General features: G+C 47.8%; 1 protein-coding gene across 2 annotated transcripts in view; it reads right to left on the bottom strand.

The window, feature by feature from the left end:
• ARHGEF2 (Rho/Rac guanine nucleotide exchange factor 2) overlaps nt 1-20,698 on the bottom strand; it is a 41,409-nt gene extending 20,711 nt beyond the window's left edge. Inside the window, exons 1-6 of one of the 2 annotated variants that reach the window (XM_055584012.1) lie at nt 20,426-20,698; nt 18,938-19,055; nt 12,624-12,662; nt 10,744-10,861; nt 10,064-10,103; nt 8,812-8,905 (exon numbers count right to left, since the gene is read on the bottom strand). In XM_055584012.1, the coding sequence (XP_055439987.1) occupies nt 8,812-8,905; nt 10,064-10,103; nt 10,744-10,807 (198 nt within the window). In that variant the 5' untranslated portion in view covers nt 10,808-10,861; nt 12,624-12,662; nt 18,938-19,055; nt 20,426-20,698. Of the gene's footprint in view, nt 1-3,601; nt 3,929-8,811; nt 8,906-10,063; nt 10,104-10,743; nt 10,862-12,623; nt 12,663-18,937; nt 19,056-20,425 lie in introns of those variants that run through there. The other variant, XM_055584013.1, reaches the window with a different exon arrangement.
• Nucleotides 20,699-22,283: the final 1,585 nt, after the last annotated feature.

Genomic DNA, 22,283 nt, shown 5'->3' with positions numbered 1-22,283 from the left:
ATAAGACTCAAGCATCCTGAAACCCAGCTCGCCCCCACACCAGGCCACACCTGTCGGGTCAGGAGAGAAAGACAAGCAGAGATGGAGGGGGGCAGTGATGCAAACAGACGGGCATTTGTGCAGGGGAACAATAGCTGTGCCAGGACTCCCTGCCCTCCTGGCACAGGGCAGGCCGGCTGAGTTGGGAGGGGGGCAGCTGCTGCCTGCAGCCCCTCCCCCACCCTCCCCCAAGGAGACATAAACAAACCCAGAAGGGTCCAGCCAGCACCTCTCAGCCATTTTTCCGACTAGCTCCAGGAACCATGACCAATCTGCTCCCTCTCGTTCCTAGATGATACTTCAAAGGAGAGACTGAGCTAAGAATGGAACTACTTCCTCACGTCCAGAGTGCAATGAGCCCCCTACTTTGGTGACCATCATTCAAAACAGTGACCCAGAGCATCTGGGGACAGGCAGACGGACACAGACACCCACACCACACACAGGACAGGACATGTGGACACATGGGACTCCCTCCTTCAGATCTGCCGTCCCTGACTCCAAGGTCAGGGGTTCCAGGAAAGCCAGAGGGACTGAGACTGAACCCCTCTTGAAATTCCTCGGGCAGCCCAGGCACGTCCCGCTCTAGGCGCCATCCGACCCCCTGGAGTCACTCAGCCACTGCCTTAAGCATTACACTCCCTTCCCCCATCCTTGCTTCTCCGCTCCCCCTCAGCTCTTTTCCTAACCTCTAAGGCCCCAAGAATCTTTTCCTATGCCCCGGAAGGCCTCAGCCTCTCCGGAGACCCCCTAGTTCTTCAACTTCCCTCCCAGACTGCCAGCACCGCCAGTTTCCTCCAGGGCTCCCCCAGCCCTCCTCTCCGGTTCCACTCCCAGTCCCGCACACAAAGCCAGCCACCTCTCCAACAGTCAGAACAAAGAAATAGTCTCTCTCCTCTCCCCCACCACCACGCTCCAAAGCTGGGGTCCTTTAGATTCCAGGGGGACCCCCTAGCCTCCAGAGCCATCCCTGATCCTCTGGTCCCTGCTTCCTTCTAGGGAGGAAAGGACTCTTTGTTCTGAGAGAGGAGATAGTTAAGGTTTGGGGGAGGAGGAAGGTGGGAACAGAGGAGGAAAGACAGAAAAGGGACCTCTGGGGTTTGGGGCCTATGAAGGTAAGAAGTAGAGCGCAGAGAATGAGGGGGTGGAGGACTGAAGACAGCCTGGAAGAATAGAAATGGAGTGAAAAGAGAAAGGAGTCATGGGTGGTGATGCGGGAGCTGCATAGACTCTAGGAGAGTGGGAAGGAGAAAGCGGCAGGTTCCACTTAAATTCCTTCTTCTTCAAGGAAGTCCCAAGGAGGAAGGCAAGGAATGGTGGGGGGCGGGGGCCGTCAGGACCTGCTGTGAGGCATCCCCCCAAATAGGCAGCAGGGGAGACCATCTTCCTCAAATTATCTCATTTCCAGCAGGCCCCCTCTCCTTCCCACCACAGTATAAAAAGAAAGGAGACAGCTGGTGTGCTTGGGGGAGGGGGAAGAGGGGATCCAGGGTTTGTTGGCTAAGAACCAACTCCCCTCTTCTGTAACCACAGTTTTCCGGAGGTGGCCCTCCCCTTCCGACCAGCCCAAACTGACAAGCACCCTCCTCCAGTGGCCTCAGTGCCCTCTCAGATCTACCCACTCAGCCCCCCCACTTCCCCACCCCCAATCAGATTCCCAACACCCCCAAACCAAGATCAGCCCCAGGACCCCAGGATGGAAAAAGTCAAGCTTCTAGATTCCCAGTCCTTCCAATGACCAAAAACAAAACAAACAAATGCAAAACCCCACAAGACATTAGGACCCAGTTATCTGGCTCCCCAACTCCTCTCAATAACGGAAAAGGGACCCCAGTATCTACCTTCCCAGAATCCCTGTCTATAGCCCCTCACCAGTGCCCCCATGGCTTTCCTTTTTAGGGTGGAACCAAATTTCCGTGGTTTCAAAAAACCTCTCCTCCCCCCTTGGCTCTACTCCAGAGTCTCAGCTCAAACGGTTGAAAAATAAACAGACTTTCATAGCTGGGGCCTGGCCTGGCGCAGGGCTGGGAAGAGCCTGCCTGCCACCCTGCTGTTTCATGGCACTTCAGCCGCCACTCTACTGGACTTCTGTTTGTTTTAGGCCCTACCCAAACCCCCAGTTGCTTTCCTGTCAGCAGAACCCTTAACCCAGCCCCCCTAAGGAAAAGTTCCAGGACAGACTCTCTCCCAACTTGGTCTCTAGATAGGTGGCCAGGCTAGGAGCTAGGAGGGAAGTGGGGGAAAAGGGTTCCATCATCTTTGAGGGCTCCAAAGGAGTGCTGCCCCCATGTCTGAAGACAGTGATGGTGATCAGCATAGGCTGCCTGCCAGGGCAGAACACTGGGATTGGAAAGAGGCCAGAGATTAAACCAGCTATGGACTGGGTCTTGGCCTTTCCAATAATGGGTATAGTGTGGCTGCCTCAGGCAGCTGGGAGGTGCTGCCTGCATGCACCACCTTCCTCCCAGCTCTCACTTATTCACATACAAGTCAGCTTCATCATTTCCTGGGGGCTGAGGTGTGGAGAGGTCACAGTCTTTGGCAGTGGGCCTGGGTACAAAGGCAGAAAAAAAGGATACTTGGAAAGGAGTGGCCAAGAGCTCCAGATAGGGTTGGGGGACTAGGCTAATTATATATCCAAACTCTAGAAATGACAGAACAGTCCCAAGATGAAGAGCTAAGAGCAGAGGTGGGGAGGAGGGAGGAGGGCACAGTGCCAAGTGGGTCAGCCTAAAGGTTTCAGGTTGTTTCAGGAAGCTGGTGGGGCAAAAAGGGATGGGGGACCCTGATGTTTCAGGAACTGGGGTGCCCAGGAACCTTCCTAAGGATGGAAGAAAGGATCCTAGCTACACAAAGACCTCTGCTCCCTTCACCTGAGGGTGATGGCTTGGGGGGAAGTAAGCTGTCCCGAAGCTGTCCTGACCCCAGTCACCCGCCCACCGTTGGGGAGAACTGAATCACAGCTGGAAAGTCCATCTGCTAGGAGAGGAGGAGCTGACTTTTGTCTTGCACGGGTGGTGATGCGGGTGGTGTTGGTGGTGGGAGGAAGCTGGGAAACCACCCCCTCCCACCCCTCGGCCGGATGGCGGGGACAAAGAGGGAACGACCGAGCCAGCGACTGCAGGGGGGCGGGGAGGGGGGTACACAGAGAGCAACCTGGTGGGACCCTGGGAGAGAACCTTCACCGCGCCCACCCCCACGACACACACACCTCCCTGTTCCCGCTCCGTCCCTTACCGGAGCAACTTTGTTTCACGCGGCCCAGAACACCGAGAACCGCAGGATCGGAAGCAGCCCAACCCCTGGTCCGCTCTCTCCCGGGATCCCAGCGGAGAATCAGCTCAGAGACGGAGGCGCGGGTCGCGTCGACGGCTCCCCCAGCCCCCTCCCCACTCACTCACAGTCCCCACCCACCGCGTCCCGCCGCTTTCCCGGCCATCGCTCCGCCCGATTTTGGCGCCCAGAAAGCAGGCGGGGAGACCCGGGAGCGCCGCGCGGGTGCCGGGGATCGAAGGGCACCCCAAGGACCGCGGGCGGGAGGGATAGGGGTTTCAGAGCCCACCTTGCTGGCCAGCTCTCTGCTCCGGTCGATCCGCGCCCGTGTGAGGGATTCGATCCGAGACATAATCCGATGGAGGGGCGCCCGGGAGGATGCGGCGCGGACCCAGGCGTCCGGCTATTGTGGGGGGAGGGCGGGGGAGGGGTCTGCCCCGCACGCGTCAGTCTGGGGGACAGGAAGTCTGACTCCCCTCGCCCAGCACCCAGCTCCAGTTCCTCAAACCCGAGTCTCCACCCCCGCCCGAGCTCAGGAAGGGGGGAGGCGGGGCGGAGGGAGGGCGGAGTGCCGCGCGCCGGACGGGACGCCTCGGTCAGTGGAGGGGCGGCTCGCAAGAGTACACGGGGTCGTGGACTGGCAGTCCAGCGCCGGTGTGTGCCTGTGTGTGTGTGTGTTGGGAGCGGGGGGGGGGGCGGAGTGGTGTCTCTAACCCCTGCCGCCTCGGCTGCAGTTTTCCTAAAACCCTCCCTGGCCCGATCCGTAGCCCTCACCCCACGTTCATCTTCCCCTTCCCCTTCTCCTCCCCCAAAGCAGTCCATCAGTCTAGAAAGACCCTCGGTCCGGAGGATTCCAGCTGTTACCAGCTCTCCAGGGAACCCGGACCAGTTCCTTCCTGGCCTTTGGGGGCCCATCAAAGCAGGCCAGAGCCGACCGACCCCCCTTTTACGATCGGGGCAGGGGTGGGGAGAGGGCGGAGAAATCAAAGGGGAACTAAAAGCTGGGTTTTAGTTCTTTACAGGGCCTGGAGGAAGAATCCGAGAGGAGAGGGTCCTTCCCCAAGCCCCCAGCCTCTCTGGGGCCTTCCAGGCCGGCACTCTGTCCACCCTCTTCCCTCCTGCTTCTGCCTCCACCGACGGCTGGGGCCAGGGGTTGTGGGACTAAGACGCTGAGGAAGTCCTTCCTTGTGTCTAACCCCAGTTCTCTCTGTTGCCAGTTAGACCAGAACCAGAAAGCCCAGCAGCCAACCTGCCCCACTGGAGAATGGCCCGTGTCTCCACGAGGAGGAGCGGTGGAGTGGGACACGCTTTCTGGAAACTCTGCCCCAGCCTGAGGCAACCTCCACCTTTTGGGGGAAATGCCTCCTCCCCTAGAATTATAATCATTCACATTGCCCTTCATTTCTACCTCTCAGAGCCTCCGTGTCTCTGGAGCAACCAAAAGCACAGAGAGTCCTGGAACAGAGCATCTTAAGTTTGTAGGGTCCTGCCTGACTCTGGTCCTCAAAGGTGTGGAGGAAGGAGGGGACGAGAGGAGGCCCAACCCGACCCAGCGGCTCCCTGCAGGGCTTCAGCAGCAGGGCCTGGCTGCAGGTTTTAAGCCCTGCTCAGCACTCTTGTAGGTGCCAATTTTAGCCTCTGCCACTATTTTGGGCTCCACTGCCTCACCACTGGCTGAGCTCCTTGGGCTCTTCACCCCCACACTGCTCCTCTGACTTCCCCTCCTGCCTAGCAACTCCTTCACCTCTTTCTTCACCTATTCCCCTGTTTAGGATCCTTACATAGCAAAGACCAGAAAAAAAGGAGAGAAAACAACCATGCCCAGTTCTAGGCTGAATGGAAACTAGAAAGCAGAAGAGACTTCCCAGGGCCATCAGGGAGGCTGACTTCTCCAGGGTTGCACCTGCAGGGGAGACCTACAGGAAGGCCCTAGGAACTCTCCCAAAAGCAGCGGTCTTGAAGCTCCTAGACCCATTACCCTAGACTTACCTCCCCCCAGAGGGCAGCCAGGGCTGAGGAATGTACTAAATTTAAAAACAGACAGCCAGAAGCCAGAATCCTAGCCGCAAGGCTCCGCCCACTGGGGGCCCAGAGACAAGGGGTAGGCTGAGACCTCGGCTTTTCTCCCAGGCCTGGGGTAGGAGGGTGTTGCAAGCTAAGGATGGAATCTTAAAGGGCCAAACTCCAGTCTGGATATGCAGTAAACCCAGGACCTGAATCCCAGAGTTCTGTGAGGGATCTCAGTCCCTAAACTCAATTTAGACAGTCTCTATATGAAAGAAGAGGACCTAATCTCATAGCCCTCTTCTGTTTCCCACCCCAATCTTCAATAAACTTTCCACCCATTTGCTCTTTTTTACCTTCCCACTTACCCTTCCTCTTCTTCCTCTTAAGAGGTGAATAGTAAGAAGGGGACTTAGGGAGTGGGTAAAGGGACTCAGTCTACCTTTAAGAACACCTGTGCTTTTAGCGGGCTAGGCCTGCAGCTTGACTTAATTTCCACTTTCTGTATCCTCTGGAATAGTGAACCCTTTTCCTTTTGCTTTGGCATCCCCTGACCTTTCTCCCAAACCATTTTCATCCCAGTCCCTGTTCCTTCTATCCAGTGATGCCTCCCAGATTTTCTGAAATTATTTTTTTAGATACACAAAAACAAAAGCCAATATTAATTTCTGCCAGAATCTAAAAGTAACCACCCCTTCTTTAGCTTATTTAATTTGACAGAGAAGTGCCTGAGTGCTCAGTTGTGTCCGGCTGTGACCTCATCAATTGTAGCCTGACAGGCTCTTCTGTCCATGGGAGTACCCAGGCAAGAATACTGGAATGGGTTGCCATTTCCTTCTCCAGGGGATCTTCCCAACCCAGGGATCGAACCCATGTCTCTTGTGTCTCTTATGTCTCCTGCACTGGCAGGCAGGTTCTTTACCACTAGTGCCACCTGGGATGCCCTAACTTGACAGATAAGTCCCCCACATTTCAGGGGTAGGGAGGCCATCCCAGAGAAGAACCTGGTTGTCAGGGTCTTGTCCAGTAGATGAGCAGAGAAAGCCACAGAGATGCCTGGGCCCAAGTCCTATGGTGGCCAAGAGGTTTGTTTTACTTCTTATTACTTTGGACCTTGTGTATTGTGGAGGGGATGATTAATCCATCAGAAATGGTGGAAGAAGGGGACTTCCCTGGTGGTCCAATGGCTAAGATTCCTTGCTCCCAGTGCAGGGGGCCCAGGTTCAGTCCCTGGTTGGGGAACTAGATCCCACAGTTCGAATGCCACAATTAAAAGATGCTGCATGCCGCAACTAAGACCTGGCACAGCCTAGTACATAAATATTTAAAAAAGAAGAAATGGTGGAAGAAGTAAAGAGAGGAAATAAACTGTTCTGTAGGTTTACTGACAGAGGCAGAGGCGACAGTATATAGTCAAAGCTCTAGGTTCATAATACAGCAACACCTCTTACTAACTGTGGGGTCTTGGGCAAGTGGCTTAGCCTCTAAGATATCTTGCCATACAATGGAAATTCAAATACTTATCTTTGCCAGAGTGTTATAAGAATTAGATGAGGACTTCCCTGGTGGAGCAGTGGATAAGAATCCGCCTGCCAGTGTAGGGGACACGGGTTCCATTCCTGGTCCAGGAATATCCCATATGCCTCTGAGCAACTAAGCCCATGCCCCTGTGCCACAACTACTGAAGCCCGAGCACCCTAGAACAAGCAAGTCGCAACTACTGAGCCTGTGTGCTTCAACCACTGAAGCCTGTGCGCCCAGAGCCTGTGCTCCGCGAGAGAAGGCGCCGCAATGCCAAGCCCGGGCACCATGACTAGAGAGTAGCCCCTGCTCTTCGCAACTAGAAAAAGCCCACATGCAGCAGTGAAGACTCAGCGCAGTCAAAAATGAATTTTTTTAAAAAATGAGATGAGTTGAGCTCTGTAAAAGTGTTGTTGTCAACTCTACATTGCTCGTCAAGTAAGAAGAAATAAGCTACTTCCTTCTTTCAGTGCTTGACTGAGCTTCTCTCCAGCCACACCTCTGGTGTTTACCTGCTTATGGCCCCTATCCTGAGCTAGGAGGAGGGGAAAGGAAGAGATTTAGTGACTCAAGAACACACATTCATGGGGGCGGGAGCAAGATGAACCAAGAGATGACAAAGAGGGAAACAGGTAGACAGGACCAGAGCCCTGGTGAGGAAAGGCAACAGGGACAATGTCCTGATGATGCTAGGCCTTCCTGCTGCTGGTCTGGGCTCGTCTCTGCCCACTTTCCCTTTCATCCCCTCACCAAACTGCCAGGCCAAGGGTGAGCAAATGAAAACCAACTGGGATCCAGACAGCCCCTGGGCAGCATTGACTTCCGCTCTCATTCACATTGCAGGAAAAGAGGGGTATTCTGCCATCAGACTCTCCTACTCTGCACTGAGAGCCTGCGGGGTGAGGGGCCCCAGACCCAAGGTCTCAGTGTTGGCTTTGTCCCCTAGAGAGCTCTGCTCCCCACCAAGAGGCAAGAAGGAGCCTCAGTGTGCCCAGCTTTCTCTGGTCTCAGACTGCCTGATCTCATGCTTCAGCTTCTCACTACAGCCTGCGGTGAGAAGGTGCTAAGAACCTGGTTTCATTTCTGCCCTCCCTGCCTACCCAGAGGAAGAATCCTGGCTAAAAGACTGACAGAGAGAGGGCCCAGGCACTGTGGGCAGGTGAGAACCTTACGGGGTAGAAACCTGTGGTGTTTCCGGGTGAACCTGATGATGTCTTGTCTGGGCTTTCTCTCAATGTTCAGAAGCTACCCCGGTGGGAAAATACATGCATACTTGGGTAAGCCAGGAGAGGAAAAGGGGGATGGCTCATTCTGCCAGTAAATGAAGAAAGTAGAAATGAATTCAAGCAGTAGGCAGAGCTCCCGGTTTCACCAGAGCCTGAGGGTTGGTAATAAGGAAGAGAGCAATGTGCCTTCATCTTCCTGGGGTCAGAATTGCACACAGCCCCATGTGTACGCTGTGTGTGCGCTTCCATAATCATACACTCCTGGCTTCCACTCTGCCTATGGTCTAATTTCAAGTCCTTCAGCTGCTATATCCGCCCATAAAATTATGAGTGTAAAAGCACTTTGCAAACCCTAATACTCTCTGAAGAAGTAAAAAGTGTTGCTGTAATTATTATCATCATTATGTCCAATGGCTAAGATTTCTGCTGCCCACCTCTTAGCTATGTGGGGCCTAAAGAGAGGGAAGGCTAGGGCACTCCTTAGCTTCCGAGGCCCTGGCCCTTCTCTTCTTCCAGCTGTCTACAGCTGGCTGCTAAGCTAGAGGCATAGGGAAAGCAGAGGAAAGGAGATTTACTGGGACATAGGGAGGGAGCCTGAGAGACATAATGTGTTCCCTTAAAACTTGAACCATTGCCCTGTGTCTCTGCCTACTGAGGGAAGCTGGGGAGGGGGGCAGGTGGTGAGGTGGAGAGGAAGGGAACTGGGGAGGGCAGGGGGTCCCAGGCTTCCCGCTGCCCTGACTCCTACCTTGGCCTTTCCGGTCATGCCCAAGATCAAGCTGAGTGTCCGTCGCAGGGAGGAGCCTGCCCAGGTACCTGAGCTCCCTTCTAGTTGGCTACAGCTGCAGAGAGAAAAAGAACAGGTGAAGAGATGGAGCTAGAGCTGGAAAAGAACAAGATATTCCCAGAGATATGGTGGACGAAGGTGCCATAACCAGGGGAGAGAAAATGGAGATACAGGGGGAAGACTGAGAGAAGGATGGGGACAAGGGAAGGAGGACTTAAAAAGAAGAGGCTCCCACCCACTACCTCCTGGGATTTTCTGGCTATGGTCACTACAGTTCCCCAGGCCCCTCTATATATGAGGGAAACTCCAGGCTCCTCCCAGATAAATACAGACGCCCCACTCCTCCCTAATCCAGGACCAACCTCTTTCATACTGCTTCCCAACGGAAATGATATGGGGTGTGGTGGGCTCTCCAAGAGGACGTTTTTCCCCCACAAAACAAGAGCCCTGTGTACGACCCTCTCTGCTGTGTGGAAAGGGCCTCTGGGCCTACCGCCAATAAGGACTGAATTTCCTGGGATTTCATCAGCCCCATCCCATGAGCTAATCCCAAACCCAGAGCCAGGAGGATGTGTCAGCTAGAGATTTTCAGGACCACAAATCAGAGCTTGATATCTTAAAGGGCCCATTCCCAGCTCACACACCCACACTGTCTCAGAGGGCTGACCCACTCTAATCAGACTTTGGCTGCAGGAGCCAAACAAACAGGTGCTGATTCGGCATGCTTATTTACACAGACACTGAAAGCTCCCAGCCTCCACCTCTGTCCTTGAACTACATGCCTTCAGCCCCTGCCCTCTCCCCTAGGGGCTCAACTGCCCATGCCCACCTCTTCTTAGGGCCACTCCCCATTGGTCCTTGGTCACAGTCTCTCCCTAAGATTGTACAGCAGCCAACCTTCTGACCCTGACAGCAGCCATCAACCTCCACTCTCTTACTCAACAAACACCCTGGGGGTCTAGATACTCCTTTTCTTTCCCTAATTTCTTCCTCATCCCATGGAGCTACCGGGAACCTTCTTTGCCTTCCCTGCCCAATGAGAAGAAGGGCAACTCTTTGCAGTTCAAGGAGAAGGATATTTGGAGGTCTTTGATCAAAAAATGTTAAGGGGTGCAATGTTGCAGAGACCCTTGAGGCTACAAAATTCCTGGCCCAGTCCCATTGCCTCTCCCCCATCCAGGCCTTTGAGAGGCTCTGAATCCCCCAAACTTACCTTTGGCTGAGGTCAGTGCCAGAAGACTGGGACAAATTCCCTGCCAACACAAAAGGAGACGTGAGGTGTCCAGCTAAAGCCAGACAAAGGCGCTCAGAGCTGCCTCCCCCACCCCCTCCACCTGGGTCAGGTTCCCAAGCTGCAGGTGCCTCTGACGCCATTCCTGAGGGCGGGCGCTGGGGAGCAGGGAAGGAGGGCGGCGTCTGAGCAGAGCAGAGCTGAAGGACTTAGCAGCCAGGGTAACAGAGCCCTGGGGGGTTGTGTGGAGAAAGGCTGGGGGCCAGTGTCACAGTTCTGTTTCCGGTGAATGGAAAGGACAGAGGATTCACTCTGAGCTCCCAAAGCCTCATCTTGATGACAAGGTATGTTGAAGGTAACTGTCCCCCTCTCTGGTGAAGGGGGAACCTGGAGAGCCTCTTCCTGTCCTGTGTTCTCCTTCCTTGGAAGGAGAGTACCAAAGTCTTGAATTCAGATCTCTCATTTGCATAAAGGCGTTTCAGAGTACCAAAGTCTTGAATTCAGATCTCTCATTTGCATAAAGGCATTTTGGAGTTTCCAAAGGTGTGTGGTTGAACACAACCCAGGACCTCTGAACCCAAAATTTACAGCTGGCTCTGAGGACTGGGGTGAGACTGCCGGAAGAAGGGGCCACCACTGCTTTGCTCCCCACTTTTACTCACCAGCTGGGTCTGAGCAGCCCAAGAAGCAATTGATGCCACTCATGGATACAGACTTGGAAAGCATACCAGTGGCTGAGTGGTCCAAAGGGCCAGCTGGTGGGTGACAAGAACCTTGATCCTAGAATCAAGTTAAGAATCTTCATGCAAAGACCAAGCTTCAACCATCTTCCCCCTAGGCTCTTCACTTTCCCACAGCAAAAGGCCCTTCAGGCCTTCTACCCCTCCCTACTACCCATATCTGGAACATTCCACTTGAAATAGTTAGGAAGTTATTCCTGCTATTTAGCAGTCATCACTCTGTTGCAACTCAAATCGAGGCTGCCTTAATATAGAATATATCCTAGAAAAGATTTACCCTGAATGGTTTCCAAAGTGACAAACTCAATCTACAGAGGTCAGGCAGATAGTGGGAAAAAAAAAAAAAAAGAAAGAAAAAAAAATGGGGCAGTCTGGTTTTAAAACAATAGGGAATAGAAATATTCATAAACTACACACCCAATCTTTCAAACCCTTTTTGTTTCTCAACCCTACTTGGAACATTACAAAAACTGGCTATATACCAGTCCATAAGGCAAAATTTAACATACTTCAGATACTCTCTATCAGAGAGATCATAGGAAACAATCCAGAAGTCCCTTTTCACAACAGACTGAATAACGAATCTATGGTATATTTATATACACAACAATAAAAATAAAGACTATAGTTCACCCAACAATACAGATGAACCTCACAAAGAATGCCAAGTGAAAGAATGAAGATACAAAAAATTTATATACATAATGGATGCTGCTGCTGCTGCTAAGTCGCTTCAGTAGTGTCCGACTCTGTGCTACCCCATAGACAGCCTCCTACCAGGCTCCTCTGTCCCTGGGATTCTCCAGGCAAGAACTTTGGAGTGGGTTGCCATTTCCTCCTCCAATGCATGAAAGTGAAAAGTGAAAGTGAAGTCGCTCAGTCGTGTCTGACTCTTAGCAACCCCATGGACTGCAGCCTACCAGGCTCCTCTGCCCATGGGATTTTCCAGTCAAGAGTACTGGAGTAGGGTGCCACATTCATATAAAATTTAAAACAGGTAAAACTAATTGATATTGTTTAGAGATGCACATAAATGTGGTAAATCTATAAGGAAAACTGACCTTGAAAGTCAAGAAAGTAGTCCTCTCTATCAGGAGAGGGCTGTGAGTGAGGAGGGATCCCATGGGGGTTCTGGGTTTGGTGGTACTCTATTTTTTTTTAACCTAGAGTAGTTACATGAGTGTTTGCCTCCTAATTATTCATTACATTGTACAGATATGTTTTATATACTTTTCTGTATGTATATTTCAAATTTTTAAAAAAATATCCATATATTTAGAAATTTAAAAATACCCTTCCAAATAAACTTGGTGATCAAAGAAGAAATCATTATGGAAATTTAAAGATATTTTATAACAACAATAATGAAAATACTACTCAACAAAACTTGTAGGAGATGGTCAAAATGTATCTCAAGGATAATTTATAACTTTAAAATGCTTATATTGAAATTTTTAAAATTGAAAATTAATGAGCTATGCCAACTTAAAAGGTTAGATAAAAGAACAACAAAACAAACCCAAAGAATATAGAAAAAAGGGTATCATAAAGATAAAAGCAGAAATCAATGAAGTTGTAACAGCATAAAATAGGATCAATAATGCCAAGAGACAGGCCAATAAAATAGACAACACTTTGATAAAAGTGATGTGCAAATAAAAGTATAATGAAAAAGTGGATCTAACTATAGAAAGAGCAAAAGGTGACTAGAAAGATAATGCTATCTATAACTTAATGCCAGTAATTTTGAAAATGGAAACAAAATAGATAAATTATTTAAAATATGTATATATATGACTTACCAAAACTGAATCTAGAAGAAATAGAAAATCTGAATGGTCCTATTAAAGAAATGGAATCAGTAGTTAATCTTTCCATAAACAAAACACACAAGGCCAAAACAGTTTTATAGTCAAGGAATAGATCTTTCAAGCAATAGAACACTGATCCAAACTCTTCCAAAGAATAGAAAACAAAAACTTTCAAACCCTTTCCTTGCTTCTTAAGCTACACATAGACAATATGACAAAGGAAAATTATGGGCCAATCTCTCTTATGCAAAGTACAAACATTCCAAACAAAATATTAGCAAACTGTAATAGATTTTAAATAGCCTCAATAGCCACAAATTATTTACAGCTCCTACTATTAAGAAGGAATCTATTTCTTCACTCTTAGTATCTGGGCAGGCCTGTGACTTACTAAGATGACTAGAATGTGACAGAAGTAGCATGATGTGATTTTTGAGACTATACCTCAAGAAACTCAAAGCTTCCTCTCTTGCCCACTTAGAATGATATTTCCATGTGATGGAGAAGCCATATGGATGAGAACCAAAGTATCACAGCAGGCAACCTAACAACCCACAGGCATGAATATCACCATCCTTGACCATCAGTCCTTTTCAGCCACCAGATAACTGTGGCCACATAAGTGAGGCCAGGTAGAACTAGCAGAAGAATACCCAGCTAAGCTCAGTCCAAATTAACCATCCATAGCACTCTGAGGGGGAAAAAAAGGTGGTTGTTTTAAGTCATTAAGTTTGGGGTTGATCTATTAGGCAGCAATAGATAATTGATGCCACAAATGAATTCCAGCAGCGCATAAGAATCCATCATGAAAGAGTTGGAATTATCCTAAAAAATGAAGGTGGTTTAAGATGAGGAAAATCTTTAAATGTAATTTACCTCAATGATAATATTAGAGGAGAAAAAAACATTACCAACTCAGTAAAAGCAAAAAAAAAAAAAATAATAATAGGATAAAATCCAACATTCACTCATTGTAAAACCAAAGGCCTGAGTGTTACCAATAGAAGGAATCTTCCTTAACTTCAGGAAGTGAAGTGAAAGTTGCTCAGCTCAGTTGTGTCGGACTCTTTTGCAACAGTCCATGGAATTCTACAGGCCAGAATACTGGAGTGTGTGGGCGTTCCCTTCTCCAGGGGATCTTCCCAATCCAGGGATCAAACCCATGTCTCCTGCGTTGTGGGCAGATTCTTTACCAGCTGAGCCACCAGGGAAGCCCTTTAACTCGATAGAGTATCTTTTAAAACCTTACAGCCAAAAATCAATTTTAATGGTAAAACATGAAATGTACTCCCTCTAAAATCAGAAACAAGGCAAGGATAGCCATTATCCCCATTACTGTTTAGCATTGCAATAGACCCATAGCCAAGCACAGTAGGGCAAGAAAAAGAAATGAAAGAAATTATTGGGAAAGAAGAAAACAAAGTTCATTTAAAGATGACATAATTGTCTACTTAGAAAAGCCAAAAAGAAAATCCACAAATTGTTATAACTGAAAAAAAGAGAGTTTAACAAGATGAATAACTATAATTAATTCAACTACATTTCTATAAACCAAAAATAATTATAAAATACAATTAACACAATTTCTTTATATAAGAAAGCATTTATAATAGCAATAGAATCTATAGGGCACATAGAAATAAATCTAATAAAGATTGACGACCTGTATGAAGAAAACTAATACTTTGTTAAAAGACATATTGTTTAGAAAGCCTAACTAAATAGAGATATCATTTTTCATGGATAAGAAGATTCAATATTAGAAAGAAGTCTGTTTTTCTTAAATTAATCTTTAAATTCAACATAATCTCAATAAAAATTCAGCAAGAATTTTAGCTGATTCTAAAATTCATATAGATAATAATAAAAAAAGAAAAAATAAAATAAAATTTGTATAGAGATATAAAGGACCTAGAATAGCCAAGATAATTTTAAAGAAAAGTAAGAAAGTTGGAGAACTTAAATCACTACATTTTTAAGATTTACAGTAAAAGCTACATTAGCCAAAAAAATAGATAAATAAATAAAACTTGTAAGAAAAAAAACTCATCTATGGAGAAAGGAATGGCTACCCACTTCAGTATTCTTGCCTGGGAAACTTCATGGACAGATGGGTCTGGCGGGCTACAGTCTGTGGTTGTGGGGTCACAAAGGGTTGGATATGACTGAGCGACTAACACTTTCACTTTCATAATAAAGCTACATTAATTAAGATAATGTGATACTGGCATAAAAATAGACAAATAGATCAATGCAACAGAGAATAGACTCCGGAAACAGACTCACACAAATACACTCACTTGATTTTCAACAAAGATACCACAGCAATTCAAGTAAGAAAGCAAGTTTTTTTAATGAAGAAAATATATATTTTTATGGGGGGAAAAAAACAAAACTTTTTTGTTTCTTCTATATACTAGAACCTAGATAAGTCACAGACCTAAACATGAAAGCTAAAACTATAAAGCTTCTAGAAGAAAACATTAGAGAAAAATCTTCACATTGTTGGGGTAGGCAAGATTTCTTAAACATGACCAAAAGCACTAAGCATTAAAAAACTGATAAATTGGACTTCATCTAAATTAAAAACTCATGTTTATTAAAACACAGTATTAAAATAAAAATGAAAGTCAAAGACTGTGAGAAGATATTCACAATACACATATCTGGCAAAGGACTCAAATCCAGAATACATAAAGAGCTTTTACAAATCAATAAGAGAAAGACAAACTGTTTTAAAAGTTGAGCAAAAGACTAGAACAGACATTTCACAAAACAGTGTATTTGGATGGCCAATGAGAATATGAAAAGATGCCCAGTAAAATTTTTCAACAGGGACATGAAACGTAAAACCAGAATGAGACAATTCAAAAACACCCACCAGAATGGCTAAAATTAAAATCTTAAAAAAAAAAATCTTGACCATAACTTATAATGTAAATAGATCTGAAAAAGAATATCTACCTATCTATACATGTACAACTGAATCATTTTGCTATACACCTGAAACATTGTAAATCAACTGTACTTCAATAAAGTGAAAGTGAAGTCGCTCAGTTGTGTCCGACTCTGTGACCCCGTGGACTGTAGCCCACCAGGCTCCTCCGTCCATGGGATTCTCCAGGCAAGAATACTGGAGTGGGTTGCCATTTCCTTCTCCAGGGGATCTTCCCGACCCAGGGATCAAACCCAGGTCTCCCACATTGCAGGCAGACACTTTAACCTCAGCCACCATAAAATCTTGATTAAAAAAAAAGTATAATATACCTAAGAAAACATCTAATATATATCTATAAACAGTATGGAAAAAATATGATAAAACTTTATTGAAATACATTGAATGGAGAAGTATACTGTTTTCATGGGTAGGAAGAAGCAATATGGTAAAGACATCCGTTTTTCCTAAAATAATTTTTAGATTTAATGCAACGCCAATCAAAATCTCAAAGGTTTTTAATGCATGTTTTATACATAAGTTATACTTCAATAAATATGTTCTTTCTAAATTAAGAAACTGTCTCTTTAAAGACATTATAGAGAGGAAAAAGTCAAACCACTTTTCTCAATCTTGAGAAAAGATCATTGCAACACATGTAACAACAAAGGATTAGTTTCAGGATATGCAAAGAACACATTCAAAACAATAAAGAAAAACCTTCAAAGAATCCAATAGAAAAGTGGGCAAAAGATAGGAAAAGGAACTTCACAGAAGAGGAAACACAAATGCCCAAGGCAAAGGGAAAAAAATGCCAATCCCATTTGTAATAAGGATAATTCAAATTAAAACCACAATGAGATTTATAACCATGAGACTGGCAAAATTAAGAAATCTGATGATTCCAAATGTTGGATAGCATGTGAATCAACAGGAGCACTTATATATTGCTGATAGAAATAAAATGTTTCTCGTTATCTCAAAAAAATGAACATTGTATACTCTGCGACCCAATAATCCTACTCCAAGATATACCGCAGAGAAATTCTTGCAAATGAGCACCAGAAGATGGATAAAAGGATGTTCATAATGACACTCTTCATGATAGCAAAGAATGGAAATTATACAAATGTCCATCAACAGAAGACTGGAATGAAAATAATCGACTACATTTGCAACACATGGATAAAAATTAGAAACAGGATGCTGAGTGAAAATGCAAGTTATAGAAAATTTTGTAGAATATAACATCATTTTTTTTTTTAACATCATTGATTTTAAAGTTAGAAACAAAAAAGAAATAATGTATTACTAGGTAATACTTTGTGCTAAAACTATTTTTTAAACTACTCTTAAAAAGTAAATGAGTTATTAAGAAAATTGAAGACAGTGATTACCTCTGGAGGGGAGGCAAGGGAATAAGAGAAGAGAGGCAGACATAAGCAAAGATAAATGTGTTAGTAATGTTCTTGTTCTTGAGATGGGTGGTTGGTTGATTAGGCATTCATTTTTCAATATTACATTTAAGACAATGGAAAAATACAATACAGAATATTAGCAACTCTGGCAAACTGGAGGATAAAGCTCTCATCTAAGGACATCTGAATTTTAGAAATTGTAAACACCGTGCTGGCCAAACAAAATACATTTTGAGCTAGACTTGGCTCATGGTCTGTCAGTCTGCAAGCCCCAGTCTAGCTTAATGAATTTCAGACTTTTAGTCTATGGACATTGCAGAGGACTTACACCAACTTGCTGCTGCAGGAAGAAACAGACAAATAAACAAGCAAAAAACAGACAGACAGACAAGGAGAAATTTAAGGGAATTAGATAGTACTTAGATAAAGAGAGGAGAGGAATGAGAGAAGGAAGGCATAAAAAAACAAAACAAAAACACACAACACTAGAGAGGGGAGAAAAGGAGACATATAATACCAGGAAGCGGGCAGCCAGACAAAGAGAGAGGTGAAGAGGGGGGAAGTAAGTAAGAAAGGCCCAGAGGGAAGAAGAGGAAAAAAAAAACCAGTGTCTCCCATGTATTAGCCGCAGTATTGGGCACTTCAACACTTTTTTCCTCAGTCTAACAATCACAACTTGAAAAGACAGGTTTTAGTAGCCTGATTTTCAGAAAGATGAAATGCATTGTTCAACTAGTGTGACTCCCAAACGCTGTTCTTTCTACTATACCACATCGAACTGGGCTGGAGGGAAGAAATGCAGAAATGGTGATGGAGAAAAGTGTGACCTGGGATAAGATGGGTTTTGCTGCTTCCCCGACAGACTGTAACAGCCCCTTCTTCTCAGTCTCTCGCCTGAGCCACAGGCACTTGGACCTTGAGGCCAGGTGGGTACACTGGCCAGTATGTGCTGGACAGGAGGTAACCTTAAGTCACTGGGCTTCAGGCATTTCTGTGTACAGCTGTCCCTCATTATCCATGGGGGACTGATTCCAGGATCCCATGGATACCAAAATCCAAGGATGCTCAAGTCCTTTACGTAAAATGGCATAATATTTGCATATAACCTATGTGCATCCTCCCATATACTTTAAATCAGCTCTAGATTAATTATAATACCTCATGCAATGTAAACGCCGCATAAATTAGTTGCAAACATAATGTAAATGCTATGTAAATATTTGCCAGCATAAGGTAAATTCAAGTTTCGTTGGAACTTTCTGGAATTTTTTTTTTTTTTTCAAGTACTTTTGACCCATGCTTGGTTGAATCCATGGATGCTGAACCTGTGCATACTGAGGGCTGACTATACTCAGGGACTCTTAGCTAGCAGACCCAGAGGTGTCTCTAAAACCTCCGTGTATCCTCAGTGGTCCCTAGGTCCTGGTTTGAGATCTTCCCTGTGATAGTCCCCTAAGCCAGAAGCCTGAGCAATCTCTATATCCTTTCTTACTTGATAGTCCTGTAATTATCTTGTTAGAGAACTATTCTGTTTCAGGGTTACCAGATGCCTAGTTTCATCCTACAAATAGTTAAATTCATCTCCAAATCTGAGAAATGTGGGGTCCACAGAAAGAAGTAGTTATGACTAGGAGAACAGGGGCCTTTTACTGAGAGAGGGGCAGAGATGCCCACATCAGCACAGAGACACAGAAAGCAGGGAACAGAGGGTCTCAGAGAAAGAGGCAGAGGCAAGATACCAAGGCCGGGGAACAGAGCCCACAGACCCAAGCAGACAGAGAGGTATAGATGCCAGATTCAGATTTGGTCAGATGAAGTCAAAGTGATCCCTGGGCACAGAAAGCCTCAGCAGCTGGCAGAACAGAAGAGGCACAGACTGGTGGTTGGACAGGCAAAGGGGCAGGAGAGTGGGGGGAAGGTGGGCGCTTCCATGGGAATTTGTTTGTCCATACCACGCAGGAAGGTTGGCCACCTTGGTGCTGCAGGTCCAGAAAGGAGTCCAGTTCCTCTTGGCTCCGCAGTAAGGAGGGCTCCTCGGGGCTTGTGCATCCCGATGCCTGCAGTTTATTCCTGAAACACACATTGCCACCGCTGCCCTCCGTACCCAGTGGCTGGTGACGGGCACCAGGGAGAAACACCGCCTCAGCCCAGTCCCTGTTGCTTGCCCCCAGCCCAGCCCTTCCTGTTGGCATAGGCGCAGGCCAGACCCAAACTGACCTCCCTTTCAGGCTGTGCTTGGGCAAGGCTGTGGCACTGGCTGCGGGCAAGGATGACCCCTGCTGGTCAAAGGGCAGTACTGCCCTCCAGAAGACAGCCAGCGGTCAGCGCGGAGGGAAAGGGGATGGGGGTTCTGATGCGAACCTTAGCCCCTACTCAGATAAATGGTGTGCCTAGGGCACCCTTCCTTCTCAATCCAAGGGACAGAATTAGTACCTGATCGTGAAGGTGAACCTCGAAGATCCTGAGATATAGCTGGCATCACAAAAGGCATCTCTGCCTTGGACGAGCTGCTCTTAGGAAGGTGCCATGAGTCCTGAAGACCAGGCTTCTCACCCAAGTTCCCTCCCCAGTCAGTTCAGGGGCAAGGGTCCTCTCCCCTCACACGCCCAGCCAGCCCTGCCCAGGAGCTCGAGAAGTTTGGTCTACTCACCAGGCTAAGAGAATTTGTCCAAGGGGACCATTGCCAAAGCAGAGAGACAGGGCCTTCCAAGGCTGGCAGGCCCTCACAGGCACCACTCACACTGAACCCTTCACGCTGACCCCCGGGCCTTCTCTTTCTGGCTTCCTCTCTGTCTTTGGGGAAGTGGTCAGGGTTTTTCCAGGAGAGGGGAACTGCTGGGTCCCTCACTTCCGGTTTGTCATGCATATATAGAACCCTGAGCAAGAGGAGCTCTTCCCCCATTGTAGGGCTGGACTACGATGTCAAAACACCATGGGCCTGCCTCAGCCTGCACCATCAGGCGGGCAGCAATTTGGGAAAGGGGGCTAGGTCCCATGTCCCAACCCTGGGAGCACGGCTCAAGAAAACTTCCGAAGCTGTCTGGGCCTGTTTCCTCATGTGTAAAATGAGGCAACTGGGCCATATGATCCCTGAGTCCCTTCCAGCTCTAACTCTGCTGTATGTGCTATGAAACGCAAGTGGGAGGAGGAGGCAGTAAGACCCAAGTGTCCTGCTACTCACCTCCCCTCCACACCTCCCCTTCTCCAGTCTCACCCACTGCCCTGGAGACTAGTAGAAGGAAGGGGCTAGGACACTAGAGAGAGCCACATACTGAAAGGCAGGGTCCATTCTCCCCAGAGGCCCGCCACAGGCCTGGGTTCAGACTCTCCAGGCAAGAGGCTAGGGGCCCAGGCCTCTTCAACTCCTGTCATTCCTTCCCAACCACTTTCTCCAGGGTCTAGGACTTGAGAGGAGAGACAGGAGGTCTCCAGTGTTTTACCTGTTCAGTGGATCCTGGAGCTCCCTGCCCGGCCCCCAGCTATGCCTTTTGAAGGGGTCATAGTCGTGGCTGTGGGCACGAAAAGCACCCGACCTTCGGAGGGGCACAGCATGGAAGGCTTCGCTCTCCTTTTTTCTCCCCTCCTTCTCATTCTCCCCCTCCTCCTCTTCCTCCAGCTGTGCTCTGGACTCCACCGCAGAGAGGCAGCGGCGAGTGTGGCCTCGGGGCACCAGATCTCCACCTGCGAGGAACACCTCTGGGACTTCTCTGTTCATGAGAGGCGCACACAGGCCAGTCTGAATCAAGAAGACAGAGAACGCTGAGCAGAGTTCTAGAACTCTGGAACCCTGGAACTAGGAAAGAGTCAGCCAGGCCTCGAGTATCCTGTCACCCACTCCTCCCTTCCCCAAGGCATAGAACTGGAGGATGGTTGGCTCAAGATTACACAAAGAATTAGCTGAGGAGTCAAACCAGGAACGTGGGTTTTCTGACTCCCAGTCTAGTGTTCTGTCCAGTACATAATGACACCCTCGTTCACTCATTATCATTCCATCTGATGAGCACCTATCTGACAGGAAACCATGCCAAGCAAAGAGAAATAGATATTGTTCTTACCCTCAAGGAATTCATTCTGGTGAGTGAGTGCGTGCATGTGTGCATATGTGCACGCAGACAAAAGCACAGATCACAAACACAACTGGCCAGGATTTGTCAAATGTCACAAGAAAAGTTTCAAAAAAGAAGGCTTTGTGCTGAGTACATATAACCAGTTGGAGGACTCGGAAAAGGGAAACAGAAGGAAGTAAATAGCCTTTGAGATGGGCCTGGAAGGGTGGAGTGGTTAGGATTTGGCCACGTTGGAGAGGGAGGAGTCTAGGCAAATAAAACAGCAGGGAGAAAAGGTGCGTGAGTGAGACAGTATTATGACTTCTTCCTTCTAAGACTCCTGTCCTTTGGGTAGTAAGACAGCTGTTCTGACCTCTCCCCACGGAGCAGAGCAAAGGGCCCCCAAATTAGTCATGTTGAAATTCCTTCACTCTCTCTTCCAGGTAGGCATTGTTCTCATAGCCCAACACTCCTGGAGGCTGTCAGGGCTTGCCTCAGTGTGTCTCAGAGTTAAGAACCCTCAGGAGCTCTTAAATGATAAGCCCCGCTCCAGAAACAAGGACCAAATACCAGAGTTTCAAGGTGGTGGAGGGGCGGGAAGGCAGCTCACATCAGCAGCATCTATCTCTGCACTCCCTCGCAGGCCCCGTCTCTGCAGAACTGCTGCTAGAGTTTCCCAGGCTCCTCTTCCCCCAGGAGAGAAGCAACTGAGATGCTGGGAGGACCCAGGAGGACCAGGAAGCAATGAGCCAGAACTTGCCCTCCTCCCAGTCTTCCTGCGAGGGCGTCAAGCCTTCCGCAGGTTATTTTATTCCCTGCCCCCGACACACACAAACACACACACACCCCTAAAGTCCAGGTTGTTGGAAAGTCGTCCCTTCCAGCTACTGCTCCCTCTCTCACTGCAACCTGCTGCCGCTGCAGACAGGACCACTGAGATGGTGCCTGTGCCCCACTGCACGCCTGTCTACCATGGGGAAGGGAGGACACAAGTACTCAGGCCTCTGCAGGTGGATTCTGCTGCCCTGCCGGGTGGGTCTAAGAATAGGAAAGGAGAGGCCTAGGAGACCAGCCCAGGCCTGGTGTCTCAGCACATCGGGCAGCCACATAGAGGGGGCCTCTCGTCCAGCCACTGGGACCCATCCTCTGTGTCCACAGACTTGGGCCTCATATCATCTGATGTGCCATCTGTAAACAGGATGGCCCGGGGACTTCCCTAGTGGTCCAGTGGTTAAGAATCCACCTTGCAAGG

This window comes from Bubalus kerabau, chromosome 6 (assembly GCF_029407905.1).
Source record: "Bubalus kerabau isolate K-KA32 ecotype Philippines breed swamp buffalo chromosome 6, PCC_UOA_SB_1v2, whole genome shotgun sequence".
Taxonomy (NCBI): Eukaryota; Metazoa; Chordata; class Mammalia; order Artiodactyla; family Bovidae; genus Bubalus; species Bubalus kerabau.
Note: the sequence above shows the minus strand (reverse complement) of the source record. Positions and strands in the feature narration are given on the sequence as shown.